Source organism: Somniosus microcephalus, unplaced genomic scaffold (assembly GCF_052327205.1).
Source record: "Somniosus microcephalus isolate GS21.2 unplaced genomic scaffold, FLI_Smic_1.0 unresolved_chr6, whole genome shotgun sequence".
In the NCBI taxonomy this organism is placed as follows: domain Eukaryota; kingdom Metazoa; phylum Chordata; class Chondrichthyes; order Squaliformes; family Somniosidae; genus Somniosus; species Somniosus microcephalus.
This window is the reverse complement of record NW_028225184.1, coordinates 31276019-31296758: the sequence shown is the minus strand read 5'-3', so window position 1 is coordinate 31296758 and position 20740 is coordinate 31276019. Positions and strand designations below refer to the sequence as shown.

The following is a 20740-nucleotide window of genomic DNA, read 5'->3' as shown; positions in this document are numbered from 1 at the left end:
CCTTAATTAATATTGCAACACCCCCTCCCCTTTTACACCCCCCTCTGTCTCGCCTGAAGATTCTATACCCCGGAATATTTAGCTGCCAGTCCTGACCCTCCCTCAACCATGTCTCCATGATAGCATGTCTCCTCTGGTGTGTCAGCTCACAGTGTTTATAAACACTTCAGTGTAACTCACTACGTGTCCCACAATGTGAGCTCTCCTCTGGTGTGTCAGCTCACTGTGTTTGTAAACACTTCAGTATAATTCACCCTGTGTCCTACACCGTGAGCTCTCCCCTGGTTTGTCAGCCACCTGTGTTTATAAACTCTTCAGTGTAATTCCCTTCGTGTCCGACACTGTTAGCTATCCTCTGGTGCGTAAGCTCTCTGTGTTTATAAACACTTCACTGTAAATCACTCCGTGTCCGACACTGTGAGCTCTCCCCTGATGTGTCAGCTCACTGTGTTTATGAACACATCAGTGTAATTCACTTCGCGTCCGACACTGTTAGCTATCCCCTGGTGTGTCAGCACCATGTTTTAATAAACACCTCAGTGTAATTCACTCCGTGTCCAACAATGTAAGCTCTCCCCTGGTGTGTCAGCTCACTGTGTTTATAAACACTTCAGTGTAAATCACTCCGTGTCAAACACTGTGAGCTCTCCCCTGATGTGTCAGCTCACTGTGTTTATAAACACTTCAGTGTAATGCACTCCATGTCCAACACTGTAAGCTCTCCGCTGGTGTGTCAGCTCACTGTGTTTATCAACATCTCAGTGAAGGCAACAGTGCATGGTAGCGATAGGGGTAATGATAGCCAAAATGTGACAGAGAGGTACAGAGCGTTAGAAAGAGGGGTCCGAGTAGGGAAAAATAGTTAATAGACATCATTAACAGCTCTATATCTGAAAGCAAGCAGCATTCGTAACAAGATAGATGAGTTGGCAGCACCAATAGAAGTAATTGAGTTTGATCGGACAGCCTTTAGACAGACGTGGTTGCAATGTGACTAAGGCTGGGAACTGAATATTCAGGGGGTTTTGCCATTTCGTAAGAATAGGCAGAAAGGAAAACGAGCTCTCTTAATAAGGGTTAACTTCAGTGCGGTATTAAGGAATTAAATTGGCCTGCAAGATCAAGGTGTCGAATCAATTAGGGTAGAGATAAGAAATAATAATCGTAAGAAGTCACCGGTGGGAATGGTCTCCAGCCCCGCAAAACAGTAACCACACGGTAGGGCAGAGTATACATCAATAAATAATAGAAGTTTGTAACAAAGGTAGGGTAATCATCATGGGAGATTTTAATCTTCATATTGATTGGACAAAGCAAAATGGCGAAGGTAGACTTGAGGAAGTGTTCTTAAAGACTAAATGGGATGGTTTCTTGGAACAATATTTTATGGAACCAAGCAGGGAGAAGAGTCTTTTACATCTGGTAATTTGTAACGAGGCTTGATTAGTTAATGATCTCGAAGTGAAGGATACTCTTGGGAAGAGTGATCAAAGCATGGTAGCATTTCAAATTCAGTTTGAGGGTGCAAAAGTTAGCTGTCAATCTAGTGTCTGAACATAAACACAGGTAATTACAAAGGTATGAAGGCAAATCTGGTGAAAGTGGACTGGAAAAAACATGTTAGAGTGTAAAACTGTAGAAAAGCAATGGTAATCATTTAAGGAGACATTTCATAACTCTCAGTAAAGATATTTACCTGTGTGAAAGAAATACTGTAAGGGAAGGATGAACAATTCGTGGCAAACTAAGGATGTAAAGCGTGGTATCAATTTGGAAAAAAAAAGTATATCAAAAGTTGCAAAAAATAGTGAAAGGCCAGGAGATTGAAATTTTTAAAAAAACCAGCAAAGGACAACTAAAAAAATGGTAAAGGGAGAGAAGATAGCTTATGAGATTAAGTTAGCAAGAAATATAAAAACAGAGAGTAAGAGATTCTACACGTATATAATAATGTAAAGCGACTAGCTACAGTAAACGTTGGTCCCCTAGAGGATGAGTCTGGGGAACTAATAATAGGAAACAGGGATATGGCGGATATTTTGACCAAATATTTTGTATTGGTCTTCATGGTAGAAGGCATTTGAAGCATGCCAATAATGGATAATCAAAGGGCTACTGGAGTGCGGGGTGGAAACTTGAAACAATGACTGTCACTTGACAGAATGTACTGGGCAATCTAATGGGACAAAAGGTCGACAATTTCCCTGTACACGATGGCCTGCATCCTAGTGCCTTAAAAGATGTGGCTGCAGAGAGAGTGGATGCATTGGGTGTAAATTACGAAAGATCCCTGGATTCTGGAGAGGTCCCAGCCGACTGGAAATCCACAAATATAACGCCCCTATTTAAGGCTGGAAGTAGACAGAATGCAGGGAATTTTCGACCAGTTTGCCTAGCTTCTGTCATTGGGAAAATGCTAGAGTGCATCGTTAAGGACATGGTAGCAGGAGAGTTAGAAAATTTAGAATATAGCCAAGCAGAGTTAGCTTAGTTTTATGAAAGGGAAATCATTTTTGCCAATTTTCTGGAGTTCTTTGAGGATGTAACGAGCAGGATGGATAAAGGGGAACCAGTAGAGATCGTGTATATGGATTTCCAGAGGTGTTCGATAAGGTGCCACATATAATGTTTCTACACAGGACTAGACAGACTAGATGCAGGAAGGATGCTCCCGATGGCCGGGAAGTCCAGAACCAGGGGCCACAGTCTAAGGATAAGGGGTAAGCCATTTAGGACAGAGATGAGGAGGTATTTCTTCACTCAGAGAGTGGTGAACATGTGGAATACTCTATCACAGAAGGCAGTGGAGGCCAATTCATTAAATACATTCAAGAAGGAGTTAGGTATATTTCTTAAGGCTAAAGGGATCAAGGGATATTGGGAGAAGGCAGGGACAGGGTACTGAAGCTGTATGATCAGCCATGATCTCCTTCAATGGCAGAGGAGGCTCGAGTGGCCAATGGCCTACTCCTGCTCCTATCTTCTATGTTTCTATGTTTACACATGTTAAGAGCTGATGGGGTTGGGAGTGATATATTAGTATGATGGATAGAGGATTGGCTAACAAACATATAACAAAGAGTAGATGGAAATTGGACAATTTCAGATTGGCAATCTTTAACTAGTGCTGTGCCGCAGGGATTGGTGCTGGGGCCTCAACTACTTACAATCTATGTTAGTGACTTGGTTGAAGGGACTGAATGTAATGTGGCAAAGTTTGCCGAAGTTAGAAACATAGGTGGGAAAGGAATTTGCCTGGAGAACACAAAGCATCTCCAAATGTATATAGAGAGGCTAAGTAAGTGGGCAAACATCTGGCAGGTGGGGTACTGCGAGGTTATCCGCATTGGTAGTAAAAATTAAAAAGCAAATTATTATTTAAATGGGGAGAGATTACAGAATGCTGAGGTACAGATGGATCTGGGGGTCTTTGTACATGAATCACAAACAGTTATCATGCAGGTATAGTAAATAGTTAGGAAGGTGACATATGAAAACTACTAGGCACTTGGTCTAAGCATTAAACAAAGCTTCAATCAACTGTTTTACAACATGGAGGTCTAGTTCTGTCCTTCACTAGATCCTGATAAGAATTGTGTGGAGGTGCCGGAGTTGGACTAGGGTGGACAAATGTAAGAAGTCACACAACACCAGGTTATAGTCCAACAGCTTTATTTAAAATCACAAGCTTTCAGAGCGCTGCTCCTTCTTCAGGTGAAGTGGAGAAATGCATAAAGACACAGCTTATATAGTCAGAGAATCATGTCAGATGTTTACAGGTAACCTTTCCAAATGCCATTTATCACACCTCGGCAGAGAGATAATCACAGCAGTCAAAGGTGTGAATGGTGTCCAAATAGGTCAATCAGGGAAACATTACATCAAAGAACAATGAGGTGGGGTCACAAGGGGTCAAATATTGCAGAAGCTGGGGTCTGTATGAAAAACAAAAAAACAGAGAAAAAACATTTTTTTGGCTGGATATCACAGCAGGTCCGGCCGCATAGAGACCCCAGCATCTGCAATATTTGACCCCTTGTGACCCCACCTCATTGTTCTTTGATGTAATGTTTCCCTGACTGACCTGTTTGGACACCATTCACACCTTTGACTGCTGTGATTATCTCTCTGCCGAGGTGTGATAAATGGCCGTTGGAAAGGTTACCTGTAAACATCTGACATGATTCTCTGACTATATAAGCTGTGTCTTTATGCATTTCTCCACTTCACCTGAAGAAGGAGCAGCGCTCCGAAAGCTTGTGATTTCAAATAAAGCTGTTGGACTATAACCTGGTGTTGTGTGACTTCTTACACTGATAAGGATGTCCAGCGCAAGCTGGGCCCGTGTCCGAGTATTTATACCCTCCCTGGACAGCGCCACCCACAGGCCGCTCAGCATTATTTCATAAAGCTTTCTTTCATGAATGACTGATTCATTTCAGAAGGCAAATGGAATGTTGGCCTTTATTGCAAGGGGGCTGGAGTATAAAAGGAGGGAAGTCCTTCTACAAATGTGCAGGGCGTTGATGAGACCACACCTAGAGTACTGCGTACAGTTTTGGTCTACTTATTTAAGGAAGAATATACTTGCATTGGAGACAGTTCAAAGAAGGTTCACGAGGTTGATTCAGGAGATGAAGGGATTGTCTTATGAAGATAGTTGGAACAGGTTGGGCCTATACTCATTGGAGTTTAGAAGCATGAGAGAGGATCTGATTGATAATTATAAGATTCTGAAGGGTCTTGACACGGTAGATGCAGAGACGATGTTTCCCCTAGTAGGCGAATCAGAAACTAGGGGGCATAATTTCAGAATATGGGGGCACACGTTAAATCGGAAATGGGGAGGAATTTGTTCCATCAGAGGGACGTGAATATTTGGAGTTATCTTCCCCAGAGATCTGTGGAGGCTGGGACATTGAATATATTTAAGTTGGAGTTAGACAGATGTTTGAAAGGTAAGGGAGTCAATGGTTATGGAGAACGGGCAGGGAAGTGGAGTCCAGGCCAAGATCAGATTAGCAATTATCTTATTATATGGCGGAGCAGGCTCGAGGGGGCAAATCACCTACTCCTGCTCCTACGCCTTATGTTCTTATGATGTTATGTAATTCACTCCGTGCCCAAAATTGCGAGCACTCCCCTGGTGTGTCAGCTGACTGTGTTTATAAACAATTCTGCATAATTCACTCCGTGTCCATCACTGTGAGCTCTCCCCTGCTGTGTCAGCTGACTGTGTTTATAAACACGTCAGTATAATTCACTCCTTCCCCAATATTGTGAGCTCTCCCCTGGTGTTTCAGCTCACTGTGTTTATAAACACTTCAGTGTAATTCTCTCCATGTCCGACACTGTGAGCTTTCCCCTGATGTGTCAGCTCTCTGTGTTTATAAATACACTTCAGGAAGGTTGGGAAGGCACTAGAGACGGTGCAGAGTAGAATTACCGGAATTGTTCCGGGTTTGGGGGATCTTAGCTGCAACGACAGATTGGAGAATCTAGATTTGTTTTTATTTGAGCAAAGGAGGCTGAGGGGTGATTTGACAGAAGTGTACAAGTTTTTGTCGGGTTTGGATAGGCGAGACGGGGAAAGGTTGTTGCCACCAGTTGATAGAACTAGGGCTACGGGACGCAGGTTTAATTTGTTGGGCAATAGATACAGTGGTTATGTGAGGAACAGCTATTTTACACAGCGAGTGGTGAGTGCCTGGAACTCGCTGCCGATGGAAGTGGTGGAAGCGGAGACACTCAATGTTTTCAAGGGGAGACTGAATAGACACTTGAGGGAAATAAACTTGCAGGGCTACGGGGATAGAGCGGGGGAATGGGACCGACAGGATTTCCTGCAGAGAGTCTGCATGGACACTATCGGCCGAATGTCCTCCTTCTTTACCGTTATGATTCGATGACACTATGACTATAACTATTGATTGCATTCCTAAATCAGCCATTTTTACCAATTTGGTTTATGCTTCCCTTGTCCAACTCTTCCAATTTCGATTACATATTTATTTTTAATTTCCTTTTCCATACCATCAATTATCTCCCAATCGGCCTAGTCACGTCTTATCGAAGTTGGTAATTCCAGATTCCTCCATTATTTCCTCAATAACCAGGGCTTCCACATTGGGGATCACCCTTGTGGCTGTTCCCTGCACTGCCTCAAGTATTTGAATATATCCCTTGTGTCTCGGTGAATAAAGGTGGACAGATTTCTTAAGCTTCTGACTGAGCCGAGCTCCACACAATAAAATAATTAATTTCACTGACTTGTACTCTATTGCGTTGGATATGTAGTTGAATATGTTATTGATTTTTTGATTGCTGTTTTGCAATGGTAATCCTTGTTGAGTATGCAATCTAATTAGAATCCAAAGGGTATTTCTGCTTTAGCCTCAGCTCAACAAACACTATTCAAATAGTATATGGACGTCCCATTCACCTTACGATGTGTAGTATGTAACGAGATTCAGCATAAAATCACACCGACCGTTATTATCCCTCCCGAAGCTTTTGCCCAAAATGTTGTGTTGTTTCTGAGCTGTGATCTCCGCCAACTGAAACTCCCGAAAATATCTGCAAGACTGACAAATTTACATTGAGTTTCATAGGTTTTATTTTTGAAGTAAATTTGCAATGAAAGCTATCTCAGCACCGATCAATAGCAACCCCACTCAGTAATTTGCCAACCTGGTATAACGCCTGTAACATTTACCAGATGAATTCTACTATTACACCTGTTTGTTATCCATTTGAGGAAAGATATTATTCCAATGTTTGACGTGTCACTTTGCTATTTTTATTCCCATAACAGTATTAACCTGGGAGTAAAGCGGCTGACGCAACCTGTTTGTTCAAATGACTGTAACTAACATCAGTTGCCCGGGGACAGAACTGTTCACTGGAGATTTCCCTGCTGTATAAATAAAGCCTGCCTTCAATGTATCACATCACACTTTCCACCGGGCCTGCTGTGTCCATCACTACAGGGATCATCGCTTCTCACATTTAATGGAAGTCCCGATACTTCAGCAGATAAGCGCCATTTACTATCCTATTCTCGCAGCTGTTGGTGTTCCTGGTGAGTGGCGAAGAAAGACATGAATCTGATAAAAAATCACTTAACTACAAAGCTTCTCGTGCTGCGTGTCTGGCAAAATGTGCTTTTCTTATTCTCTGGGTAGCACAGTTATGTGAGGTTTGCTGTCAGATTAACCCGAATGTTCCCTGCTTAATTAACGTGGTGTCTTCCTTCACACTGCAGTCTCCAGTGATGATACCATGCTTCTTCTAAAAAGAATGGCATGCAATCTGGGTTCCGGATAAAAGAACACTAAAACATTGAGAAATAGAGTCGTCTGACTTAAATCTGCAACACTTTAATAACTAAATAGAACTGAATCATGCTGCTATGCTCGCTTTCTCCAAAAGTCACTTTCAACTAATAAAGAATGTATTTATTGATGCTCAGTGGTGTTTCTGTATTGGAAAGAAGGGATGCACTACCCAATAACATTATTTCTATTTCAGTGATATTTCTTTTGACTGTTATACAGCGAAAACTTCAGGAATGTTTTCCAGCACAACAAGTTGTAAATGTTAAAGGAATTTCAGTGACTGTGTTTATTTATCTATTGAAGCAATATTCATTCATATATTTACCTTGAGCAATTCTGCGGATCTCACTATTCAGTTCAGTCCAGTGTTGCTCTATATTTCCTGATATGGTGTTTTACTTTCAAACTTTCTTTAATGTATAACTGAATTGCCTTGGGAAGTATACGGTCCGATTTTACATCTTGTCAACTACCTGTCCCTCAGTGATAAACATAAATTGCCACTTTAGAAAGTGGGATTGCTGATTACAAAAGTATTATTAAATTATACGTTAAATTGTAAAATTCTTTACAATATGTATATTTTTAGCTGGTCCTTGATACCAGCTGCCAATATTTAATTCAGAAAGTTGCCTGTTGAAGTTTCACTCTGCTATATAAACTTGCAAGAAACTGACATTTCCTTTAGTTGGTGCTGCATTGTCAAGGGTGAGGAACCACGTTTCCCCTTTTAAACCAGGAGCCTTTGCAGGAGGGACTGCTCTCCAAGTTTTCCCCTTTTTGTTGCCAGCGTGCCTACTTTAAACCAGCGCCACCGAAAAATGTGTTCATTGGATCTTGCTCGGTTGCTGCTTCAGCTACAACAAACGGGGCAGCGCTTCAGATCTTCATGGGCGCTTTGGGATTTTATCAGAAGCCATGTCAAAGTGCTAATCTCTGTTTATATTGTGAATCGCACATTCCTGCTGAACAGATGTGGAAGTAGAAATACAAATACATTCTTTAACAGCAATAGGGTTAATCAAAGAAGGCCCATTACAAGAGTGAACCCCAGGAAACTGAAACGTATGTCTGCTGAACCTGATATAATTACCACACTACAAATCAACAGGAGTTCAAAAATAGGTTGAATTTTGAAAGAACAGTGAGTAGTTCAGAGCATAATTCATTGGAGATTGCAGTATTTAATTTGGTTGATAATTCAGTGGATAATCGAGTGCTTACTTCTTTGTATAATATAATGTGTCATTCGCTAGATAGTTGTGTGGTTAATACATTGGATATTTCAGAGTTGAATACTATAGATAACTAAAGGATAATTATTTGTATGTTTCAGTGTTTAATTCGATGGATAATTGTGTGGATAATTTTTTGGATATTTCATAGTTCAATTCGGTGGATAATTGAGAGGATAATACTTTTGATATTTCAGTGTTTAAGTCGATGGATAATTGAGAGGATAATACTTTGGATATTTCAGTATTTAATTCGATGGATAATTGAGCTGGTAATTCTTTAGATATTTCAGTGTTTATTCGGAGGATAATTGTGTGGATAATTATTTGGATATTTCAGTGTTTAATTCGATAGAAACTTGAGAGGATAATTATTGGATATTTCAGTGTTTAATTCTATAGAATATTGAGTGGTTAATCTTTTGGATATTGCAGTGCTTAATTCGATAAATAATTGAGTGGATAAATATTTGGATTGTTTAAATCGGTGGATAAATGAGTGGATTTTTCTTTCCATATATCTATATTACATTCACTAGATAATTGAGTGCATAATTCAGTTGGGAATTCTGTTGATAATTCAGTGCTTAATTCGGTGGATAATTTAATAAATAATTATTTTGATGATTCGGTTGATAGTCGTTTGGAAAATTCTTTGTATATTTCAATACTTAATTCGGTTGATATTTGAATCGATGTTTTCGATGACAATTATTTGACTCCTTCAGTGTTTCATGCGCTGGATAATTCAGTAGGTAATTATTTTATAATTTATGGGATAAATATATATGAAATCCATTGGAATGAATTTCTCGAAATTGCAGAACCAATGAAAGTTCTGTGGACATATCTGCTTGTCGTTCACATAATATTACTTCTCACTTTTCTAATTTAATCCCACTTTAAATCAAACTCAATTTTTTTTTGGTCTAACAACAGAAACCGCTGGAAAAGAATTTTCCAAACCACTATCAACCGAATCATCAAAATAATTATTTATTAAATTATCCACCGAATTAAGCACTGAATTATCAACAGAATTCCCAACTGAATTATGCACTCAATTATCTAGTGAATGTAATATAGATATATGGAAAGAAAAGGCCAGGCAACATCCGTGGAGAGAGAAATAGATTCAACATTTCAGGTCGATACCCTTCATCAGAACTGAGAAAGAAAGGCAGGAAATGAGATAGATTAAAAGGCCATTTGGCGGATGGGAAATGGGGGAGGGGATGAAAGAACAAAAGCGAAGTGAAGAGACATTAGGAGGTATTCAAGACGAGACGAGGTGGTAATAGGACAAGTGAAGAGACTAAAGACGGCTCTAGATGAAGTGTGAAATGCGCTGGCAGAATAAGAGACAGCTAGCATGTGCGAGAGAAAAAGGGGGAAGGCACAATCAAAGGCGTGGATTAAAAATATATAGAAAATTAATAGAGGCCGAGATTGTGATGTGAATTTGTTGAACTCGATATTGAGTCCGGGAGGCTGTAAACTGCCTATTCGGATGACGAGGTTTCTGTTGTTATTTCGGATTTCCAGCATCAGCAATATTTTGCTATCGTTTTAATTCAGCCTGGTGGCGTAGTGTGGGGGGAGGTAGGGAATTCTGCTTCGAATTATCGCGTGTTTTATCCGCAGTTATTAAAACGTTGCTAAGTTAAGTCTCTGTGGTCAACATCAGCAACATATTTGATATCAGACAGACAGCAGTGCGGAGCCTAGGCCCAGCACCATATTCAGATCCTCCCCACAGGTGAATGTAAAAGGTTTCTCGGCTTCTATGTATGAAAACACGCCTATCCTCGTATCCGTGCCCAATATCTGCTCCTGGCTTCCCTCCAGTGGTCGCTATTCATGTCCTCTTGCTGCATCCTTACTATTATTGGGTCCACCTCTAACTATATCACAATGATTCAGCACTATCAACAACTCATTACTTCTTTCTCACTTATCTACCGTACAGCAAGCCCGATTTTAAACTGGAGGAAACACGTGTTCCAATTGTACCTTCTTCCTGCCACGTCCCCATTGCAGCTTTACACCTTCCGGTCCCCAATTCTCCTTCCCCAGGTGCAGTACTCATTGCACCATCACCATGCCGAGTCCCCATTGCAATTTCACCTACCCATACCCCATGTACCTTCCTCCTGCCCTGTTTCCATTGTACCTACACCCCGCAGGTTCCCCTTACATAGAATAGGATAACTTACAATTTTACAGCATAGAAACAGGCCATTCTGCCCAACAGATTTATATTCCACACGAGCCATCTCCCGCATTTCCTCATCTCACTCCACTAACACATCATTCTATTCATTTTTGACTCCTATAGTTATCCAACTGCCACTTACATGCATCTATGCAAAGTTCTGCAAATACTGCATGGCATAGAGTCATAGAGTCATAACGGCAACAGAGGAGGCCAGTCGGCTCATCGAGTGCGTGCCAGTTCTCTGTAGAGCAAGTCAGTCATTCCCATTCCCATCGGGGGTTGTCTTATGAAGAACATTTGAGCAGGTTGGGCCGATACTCATTGGAGTTTAGAATATTGAGAAATGATCTTATTGAAACTTATAATGACCCAGAAATTCGGGTCTCCACGGTTGAGTACGCACGGGGTACTCGCCCGTGGGCCCAATCGAAGTGCCGTTTTCGTGTGTGCACTGCACATGCGCGGGAAAGCAGAACTTCCATTCCCCTGAAAGATGGGGTTAAGAGGTGGAACGCGTGCGTGGGAGAGGCAACGCGTGCACATTTAACTTACTATTTTTTCCAGGTTTCTCCGGGAAGGTAAGTCTCCAGAAATTAGACACGTAAAGTGCAGTCCTCAGGCCTGCTTTTAAAAAGGTAAGTGGTGCATTAATCAATGTTATAACATTTTTTCCACAGGTTTATTATTTTTAAATACTTCAAAGAAAGGTAAGCTTATTTTTAGCCCCGTTAGAAAATGTAATTAATTTTTTCAAAAATTTAAATTATTGTTTAAAATAGTTGTTTCATGTAATTTATAGTTATTTTAAAAATGCAATGTTTTTTTTTAATTTATTTGAAATTTTAGTTACGTTTTGGGGCTTATAGTATTTATAGGATTGACAGCTCTTCCTGTCAAACTTATGAATGAAGCATACCCTGCTACCATTGGCTCTCCATGGCCCACGTGATCCCAGGGGGTTGACTCGAACTAACTGCGCCCCTGGGATACACAAGCACTGCGCGCCGGCAGTTGGAGGAGGCACAGGATCGGAATACCACGCAGGCCCACATCACAACGGCTGGCATGCTAGGTAAGTGCACGTCAGAGGCTTGCACCCGCGGGAAGCCACCGAACCGAATTTCTGGGCCAATATTCTAAGTGGGCTTGACAGGGTAGATGCACAGATAATGTTTCCTCGCGTGGGGGAATCTAGAACAAGGGTGGCATAGTTTCAAATTGGAGATGAGGAGGCATTTCTTCTCTCAGCGGGTCGTGAACCTTTGGAATTCTCTCCGTCAGACAGCTGTGGATGTTGGGTCATTGAATATATTCAAGGTGGAGATAGACAGAATTTTGAATTATAGGGGAATCAAGGGTTATGTGGAGCGGGCAGGGAATTGGATTCGAGGCCAAGATCAGATCAGTCATAGCCTTAATGGATTTTAACGAGTTCCACTTTCTAATATTTTTTGCACTTTCTCCAGTGCTTCTATCCTCTTATTGGGCTAAGCAGATCATAACTGTTCACAGCACTCTAAGTGTGGTCTCTCCAAGGTTCAATATAAGTTTAACACATCTCCTCTGTTATTGCTTTCCATTCCTCTAGAAATGAACTCCGTTGCTTTGACTGTACGCTTAATGGCTTCTTTCATCTCTTTGTGAATTTGTAGCCCTAAATTCCTTATCTTCTCCCACCATTTGGACTCTTATTTTCCAAGTCTCATGTGCCCTACTTATTCCACCTACCAAAATACACAACCTCACATTATATTTACTGAAAATCAGTTATCATTTTCTCTCCATGATTCCATTTTGTTAATAACTTCCTGAATTTTGTCGCAAACATCCGCAGTGTTAACTATACCCCATAATTTGGTGTCATCCACAAATGTTGATATTATATTTCTGATTCCCAAGTCCAACCCACTACTGTAAATTGTAACCAATAGTGACCCCTGTGGAACACCACTTCCCACATTTCCCCAGTCTGAGCAACTACCTTTAACATCTACTCTCTGTTTTCTATTGAGCAGCCAGTTTTTCTATCCATTCGGCCACTTTTCCACTGAGTCTACAGGCTCGTACCTTAGTCACGAGTCTACTATGGCGGTGGAAGCTCTTATAAATGTCTATTTATATTATATTCACTACCTTACCATTATCTACTCTGCTAGTTTTTCAAATAACGCAGTACGGTTGGTCAAGTAGGAGCTTCCCGTTTGAAATCCGTGCTGACTAGACTTTATTATGTTTCGGTTTCAAGAGAAATTTCTTTTTTATGTTTGAGCGAAGATTACTATACCTTTCCTCTCACCCTTGTTAAGCGCACTGGATGAAAGTTCTAAGAATGTTTACATATATTTATATACAGTGCCTCTGCTGTCTCTTCCTTAGCTTTGACTGTGAGTGGAAATAATCCTTCCAGACACGGGATTTATCCTCTATACATATGTTTAGTTTATCATAAGAACATAAGAAAAAGGAGCAGGACTCGGCCATTAGGCCCCTCGAGCCTGCTCCAACATTCAATGAGTTCATGGCTGATCTTCTTCCTCAATTCCATGCATCGGCCTTATCGCCATATCCCTTGATGGCCTTACTAGTCTGAAATCTATCGACTCCTGTTTTGAATACGCCCAGTGACTGAGCCTCCACTTCCCTCTAGGGCAGACAATTCCAAAGATTCTCCAACCTCTGTGTGAAGAAATGTCCTCTCGTCTCAGTCCTGAATGGCCTTCCCTTTACCCTGAGGCTGTGCCCCAGGTCCTAGACTCCCCAGCCAAGGGATACATTCTCCCAGCATCCACCCTATCAAGCCCTGAAATCATTTTGTATGCTTCAATGAGATGCCCTCTCATTTTTCTAAATTCAAGCAAATACAGGCCTAGTTTACTCAATATCTTCTCATGCGACCATCCTGCCATCCCAGGAATCAATCTCGTTACCCTTCCTTGCACTCCCTCTATGGCAATTATATCCTTCCTTAGGTAAGCAGAACAAAATTGTACACAATACTCCACGTGCGGTCTCACTAATGCCCTATATAATTGGAGTAAGACATCTTTACTCCTGTACGCAAATCGTTTTATAATGAAGGCCAGCATACCATTTGCCTTCCTAATAGCTTGCTGCAACTGCACATTCATTTTAGTGACACATGTACAAGGATACCCAAGTCCCTTTGAGCATCTACATTCCCCAATCTTTCACCACTTAGGAAATATTCTGCCTGTTTGATTTTTCTACCTTCAAAATTATCCACATTATAATCCATCTGCCCTGTTCTCGCCCTCTCATTGAACCTGTCGAGAGCCCCTTGAAGCCTCTTCACATCCTCTTCGCAACAGACACTGCCACCTAGCTTTGTGACATCAGTAAAATCTGGAAATGTGACATTTAGTCCCCTCATCTAAAACATTGACAGAGAACGTGAATAGCTGGGACCTAAGCAATGTCCTTGCGGTACCACTCTAGGCACAGCCTGCCATCCTGAAAAATACACGTTTTTCCCTACTCTTTGTTTTCTGTCTGTTAACCAATTCTTAATCAAGGCTAGTATATTTCCCCCAATTCCATGTGTCCAAATTTTGGTCACCAACCTCTTGTGTGTGACCTTATCGAAGCCTTCTGAAAATCCAAATACAACACATCAACCAGTTCTCCTTTGCCTGCTGCATTAATTCCATCCTAAAAGAACTCCAATAAGTTTGTTAAACAGTATTTCCCTTTCATAAATCCATGTTGAATCTGCCCAATCTTACTATTCGTTTCTAAGTGCCCAGTTATTGCATCCTTTACAATATATTCCAGCATTTTCCCAACGACTGATGTGAGGCTAACAGGTCTGTAGTTCCCCGTATTCACTCTCCGCACTTTCTTAAATAGAGGGGATACATTTGCTATCCTCAAATCTGCAGGAACCGTTCCTGAATCTATAAAATTTTGGAAGATGAAAAGCAATGCGTCCACTATCCCAATGGCCACCTCTTGCAAAACCCTGGGATGCAGGTCATCCATTCCTTGAGGTTTATCGAATTTTAGTCCCATTAATTTTGCTACTATTTTTTTTTTTTACTAAAAATAATTTCTTAAAGATCCTTATTCTCGCCACAGCTTTCGTTTTCTCGTATTTATGGGAGATTTGTTGTGTTTTACTTCGTGAAGACAGAAACAAAGTATTTATTTAATTTCCCTCCCAATTCCTCATTCCCCATTATAAATTCTCCCGTCTCTGACTGTAAAAGACCTACATTTACTTTCGCCAGACTTTGCCTTTTTACATACCTAGAGAAGCATTTACAATCCGGTTTTACATTTTTCGCTAGTTTTTGCTCATATTACAGTTTCATTTCCTTTATCAAATTTTGGTCACCCATTGCAGATTTCTAAAAAATCCCAATTCTCAGGCTGACCCCTTTTTCTGGCAACTTTTTAAGCTTCCACCTTTGACTCAATACTAGTTCATTTTATTTTGTTTGCCATGGTTGGATCACTCCTCCTTTTGGGTATTTATGCCATAGAGAAATATATGTTTTTTTTCAAAATATGCATTATTACCTTGAATGTTAGCGATTGTATTTCCACCTTCGTACCTTTTCGTATAGCCTCCCAATCTACCATGCTCAACTTGTCCCACATTCCCTTGTAGTTTCCTTTGTTGAGACTGAAGAATTTAGTTTCAGATTGGACGACATCACTCTCAAACGTATTACAATTCAATCATATTATGGTCATTTGTCAGTAAAGGACACTTTAACACAAGATTATTGATTAGCCCTTTCTCATTAACAGTACCAGATCCAGCAGAGTCTGTTCCCTGGTTGGTTCCTCCAAATATCGATCGAGGAAACCATCTTGCATGCATTCCAAGAATTCGTCCTTCACACCATTAGTTGTTTTTGATTTGTCCAATCTATATGTACATTAAAGTCAACCATGATTACTGTATTGCCCGTGTTACATGCACTTCTAATCAAAGACCTCGCTCCTGTCTATCTTAGAAGCCTTGGTATGCATTTTGAATTCCTCGGATAATTTCACGCCCACCATGTTTGTGGCCCTGGTAAAAACTGAGGTAAAAGAACTGTTCAATTTATTTCATTTCACTGCTTTTATTTTAGAGTTTATCCTGTCCATTCCTAAGTGGCCATATCCCTATTTTCCTATTCCTATGCTTATAGAATTCTGAAATATTTATTTTTATATTGATTGATAATTTAATTTTGTAATTCGACATTGATTTCCTAATTGTATATTGGCTTATTTCCTAACATCGTGTTGGCATTTGCCTTCCTCTCCTTTATTGTCTCTGTAATGTACTCAATGTATACCTTTAGTTATTATTTTCTCTTTAATCAGCCGGGCTCACTTTGTATTGGCACTTGACCTTCACCCCACAGTCCCAATTTCACCTTCACTCTGCTCAGTCAACGTTGCACCTTCACCTAGCCAGTTCCCCATTGCATCTTCACCCAGCCTGTTCCCCATTGCACATTCACCCCGCCGACTTCCATTGAACGTTCAGCCTGCCCAGTCCCTACTGCACCTTCACCACGCCCGATCCCCATTGCACCTTCAGCTCGCCCAGTCACCATTGCACCTTCACGCAGTCCGTTCTCGATTGCACGTTCACCCAGCCTGTACCGCATTGCACCTTCACCCTGTCCACTTCCAGAGAAAAATCAGACTGTCGAGTCCCTATTGCACCTTCACCCAGCCCGATCCCCATTGCACCTTTGCCTAGTCCGTGCCCCACTGCACGTTCACCTAGCCCCTTCCTCATTGCACCTCCAACCCGCCCACGTCCATTGAACATTCACCCTGCCCAGACTCTCTTGCAACTTCACATCGCCCAGTTTACATTGCACCTTCATCTAGACTGTTCTCCATTGCAGCTCCACTGCACATCATCCATTGGATATTCACCATGGCCACTTCCACTGAATATTTACACTGCCCAGTCCCTATGGCACCTTCATCCCGCCCAGTTTAATTTGCAAATTCGCCCAGCCAACTTCCATTGCACCTTCAGCCTGCCCAGTCCCTATTACACCTTCACCCCGCCCAGTCAATATTGCTTTTGTAGTGGAAGGCACGGTCGCCAATGGTGGATCGATTGAAATCCAGGATTCCCAAGAGGCCAGAATTGGAGGGGGGCAGAAACCTCAGATGATTGTAGGGATGGAAGAAGTTACAGAGATAGGGAGGGGCGAGGCCAGGGTGAGATTTGAAAGCAAGAATGAGAATATTAAAATTTAGACTCTGATGAACCGGGAGCAATTGTAGTTCAGCGAGCTCAGGGGGTGCTGGGTGAACGGGCCTTGCTGCGAGTTGGGATACAGGCAGCAGAGTTTTGGATGAGCTCAAGCTTAAGGAGGTTGGAAGATGATAGGGTTGCCAGGAGAGATTTGGAGTAATCAATCCTAGAGGCCACCGCAGCATGTATGAGTGGTTCAGTAGCAGTTGCGCTGAGGCAGTGGCTGAGTCGGGTGATGTTACGGAGGTGGAAGTAGGCAGTCTTTGTGATGGAGAAGATATGTGGTCGGAAGCTCAACTCGGGGTCAATTACAATGCCAAGGTTGTGCACGGTCTGGTCCAGCCTCATAAATTTGCCAGGGAGGGATGTAGTCGTTGGCTGGGAATGGAGTTTAAAGCAGGGACGAATACAATGACTTCGGTCTTCCCGATAATATGTTGCAGGAAATTATTCCTCATCCAATCTGACAAGCGGTGTGACAAAATGGGGACAAGTGCCGTGTTGGGAGAGGTGGTGGTGAGATGGAGCTGGGTGTCCCCGGCGTGCCTTTGACCAAGACGTTGTGTTTACAGATGATATCGCTGATGAGTAGCATGTAGATGATGATAAGATGGGGCGAGAGGTAACAGTGTTGGAGCGAGCACAGAAGCCGTTGCAGGCTACGGTTATATAGATAAGAATAGAGCCAGGCGTTTGCAGTCCCACCCAGCTGGATGACGCTGGAGAGGCGTTGGAGGTGGTTTGTCCAGACAAAGGCATGAGACAGGTCGGAAAGGAAGAGAGGGAATAGCTTACCACAGACACAGTTACATAGAATACAAATTCTGACTTTGGTAAGGGCGATTTAGAAGTCGGGCAGGGGGCGATAGCTGATATGACGGGGTCCAAAATGGAATTCTGTGAAAGATGGGCACGGACTTGGGAGGAGACAGCACGAACAAGGACATGGTAATGAAAGGGATGTTGGAGATAGGGCGGTACTTGGCAAGGACACAGGCTTCAAGGATAGTTTTTGAGCAGTTGTTCATGACAGCATGTTTGAAGGGGAGGGGAGAGTATGTGAGGAGAGAGAACCATTAACAATATCAGCTAACATGCGGGCCAGGAAGTGAAGTTGGGTGGTCAGCAGTTTGGTGGGAATAGGAGCAAGTGAGCAGCAGGTGGGTCCCATAGACAAGTTGAGCTCGTAGAGGGCATGAGGGGAGCTAGGAGAGAAATTGGAGAAAGATGCGAGTTCAGCGATGGAGCAGATTGGAAGCAACAGAGCACACATGATATCCCATTCATCAGTGCAATAGCAACCTGAAACTTCACTCAAAATAACTGTAATACCGATGGATATAAAGTGTGTCTGAGTGGAAACAAATCTCACTGATCTGTGTATCTCTTGCAGTTAACTTGGCGGCGATTGTGATCCTGTCCCGAGGAAAGTGCGGTCTCTCCAAATGTATCACTCGCTACCTGGTCGCCATGGCAACGGCCGATCTCCTGGTAGTTTGTACGGATGTAATATTAAGCTGCATTGTTGAAATTTATTTCCCAGTTTCATTCTTGACAATTACCCCCGTGTGCTGTCTCAATATAGTCTTGCTTTGTGCAGCCACGGCGACATCTGTCTGGTTCACAGTGGTTTTCACCTTCGATCGATTTGTGGCCATTTGTTGTCCGAAGCTGAAAACAAAATATTGCACCGAGAAAACTGCGGCTGTTGTTATCGGGGTGGTGATTGCGCTGGGTTGTTTAATAAACATTCCCTGGTACTTTGTATTTGACCCTGAATATATAATGGAGAACGTCCCCCGGGGTTGTGTCTGGAAACTGACCTTTTTTACTTCACCCGCGTGGGCAGCGTTTGATGTCTTTAATCTTACTTTAATCCCTTGTGTCCCATTCGTTCTGATTTTGTTGCTCAATGTTCTCACCGCTAGACACATTTTAATGTCCAGTCGATTCCGTAGGGGACTCCGGGGCCTCAGCAATGGAGAGAATCACAAGGATCCAGAGATGGAGAACCGAAGGAAATCCATCGTTTTGCTGTTCAGTATATCGGGCAGTTTTATTTTGCTATGGACGACCATTGTTGTTTATTCTCTATCTATCCGTACAACCATCATTCAGAATGATGATGGAAATGACATTGAATCTGTGGGATTCATGCTTCAGGTTCTCAATTGCTGCACAAACACATTTATTTATGTGCTGACCCAGGGTAAATTCAGAGAGGAGCTAAAGAATGGGGTAAACTATCCACTGCATTTAATTGCAAAATTATTTAAATAATAGAAATAGCTGATGTCTATCCATACAATGTTTATCGGCCATTGCAATAAAGATCAAAACCTGTTTAATGGATCAATTGATATTGGTGCAACATTTTAAGCAAAGTTGCAAATCGAAGGTTACTGTAATATATTCTCCTTAACAAACTGTGTTATGTAACGTCACATGTATGATTATAATATTAAATATTTTCCTGTTATTAACTGTGAAAATTAAAATAAATGCTGACTGAACATGCCCAGGTGATTATTAATGTTACACAGGATGATTGATTGGATGGATTTAGGGCCAGTTGGAAGGATGATGCAGCATCGTGTATCATTGGAGCAACTGTTCCCATCAGAAGGGAACCGTCGCACATCATCACCTGAATCATCTGTAACTAACTCAATATAAATGTAACTTTCAATCAACGGGAAATACCCAGATTGTCTCTTCTCAGCTAAATTTACCTCAACGGCTGATGTACTGCCTAAATGGACCTGAAAATCCTTCACCACCACTCAGCGTCACTCCCCCAGTAACCAGCCTGCTTCTCCTCAGAAAACCTTCATTAAATATTGAGACCGGACGTATTCGCACCCCCTCAGCAGTACTCGTCTGTGGGTGACATCGCTGATGCTGCGACAGCTGAAAGAGCCAAGATAACCAATTCATTTCTGTAGTTAGGGCTACTGCGGGCATCGAAACATAAATTTAAATAATATTAAATTCATGGGTTGCTCGCGGCAATCTGGAAACGTATCGCCCATTTTCCATTTTCTCTCCAATGTAAGGAGGTCCAAGAATGTCATGACCCAGCTCCACAGAGGGTGACCTTGCTAGTGATTGCTATTTCCAGCAAGTTGTTCAAGCAGGAATAATTTTACAGACCTTACCAGGCCAGCCAAATAAACTGGACACAAGTATGGTCCGTAAGAGTGCCGTGTAAATAGCATGATTGACAATTGGAGCCACTTTCCTCTCACTGCATCAAACAATATCTGAAATTTACTGTGATACGGCGTTCCACAATATCTTAGACATTTCATTCAGCAGCAATTCTTATTGTCCTAAGATCTGAACACTCTAAGACGCAGTTGAAGGCTCTTGTGACAGATATTCCCTTACCAATATATGATTTCACCCAATCAATGAAAGCGGTATGAAACCACAGTTGGAACATGTATGGTTTTGGATCTGTTTCACTCGAGCAACTTTATTCTAACATGGGAACTAGCCTACAAGCAAAGACAAGGAAAAATTAACCTCAACCCCCATGGGTTCTGCTGTAACTACTCACCCACCAACTAATATTCCTGTACGATAACACATAATTCTCTCTGAAATTCAGCATTTAATATTTTGTCACCAGTTAAATATATTCTGTTTTTCTATTCTTTATACCAAAGTGAATAACCTCACATTTGCTCACATTTTAGTACATCTGACA

At 41.8% G+C, this 20740-nt stretch overlaps 1 protein-coding gene across 1 annotated transcript; it reads left to right on the top strand.

Annotated features, from left to right (window-relative positions):
- The first annotated feature begins 12875 nt into the window (after nt 1-12875).
- Nucleotides 12876-19432, top strand: LOC147087169 (putative G protein-coupled receptor 139). Its single transcript, XM_085978076.1, has 2 exons — nt 12876-12976; nt 18375-19432. Exons 1-2 carry the CDS (start codon nt 12876-12878, stop codon nt 19306-19308), a joined length of 1035 nt encoding a protein of 344 aa, XP_085834202.1. The 3' UTR covers nt 19309-19432.
- The last annotated feature ends 1308 nt before the right edge of the window (nt 19433-20740 follow it).

Bases quoted from the DNA above. Each gene is read 5' to 3' on its own strand.
- LOC147087169 (XM_085978076.1), top strand. From the start codon at position 12,876: ATGGCGGTGGAAGCTCTTATAAATGTCTATTTATATTATATTCACTAC. The intron at 12,977-18,374 runs GTAGGAGCTTCC...ATGGATATAAAG, and splicing joins AACGCAGTACGGTTGGTCAA to TGTGTCTGAGTGGAAACAAA.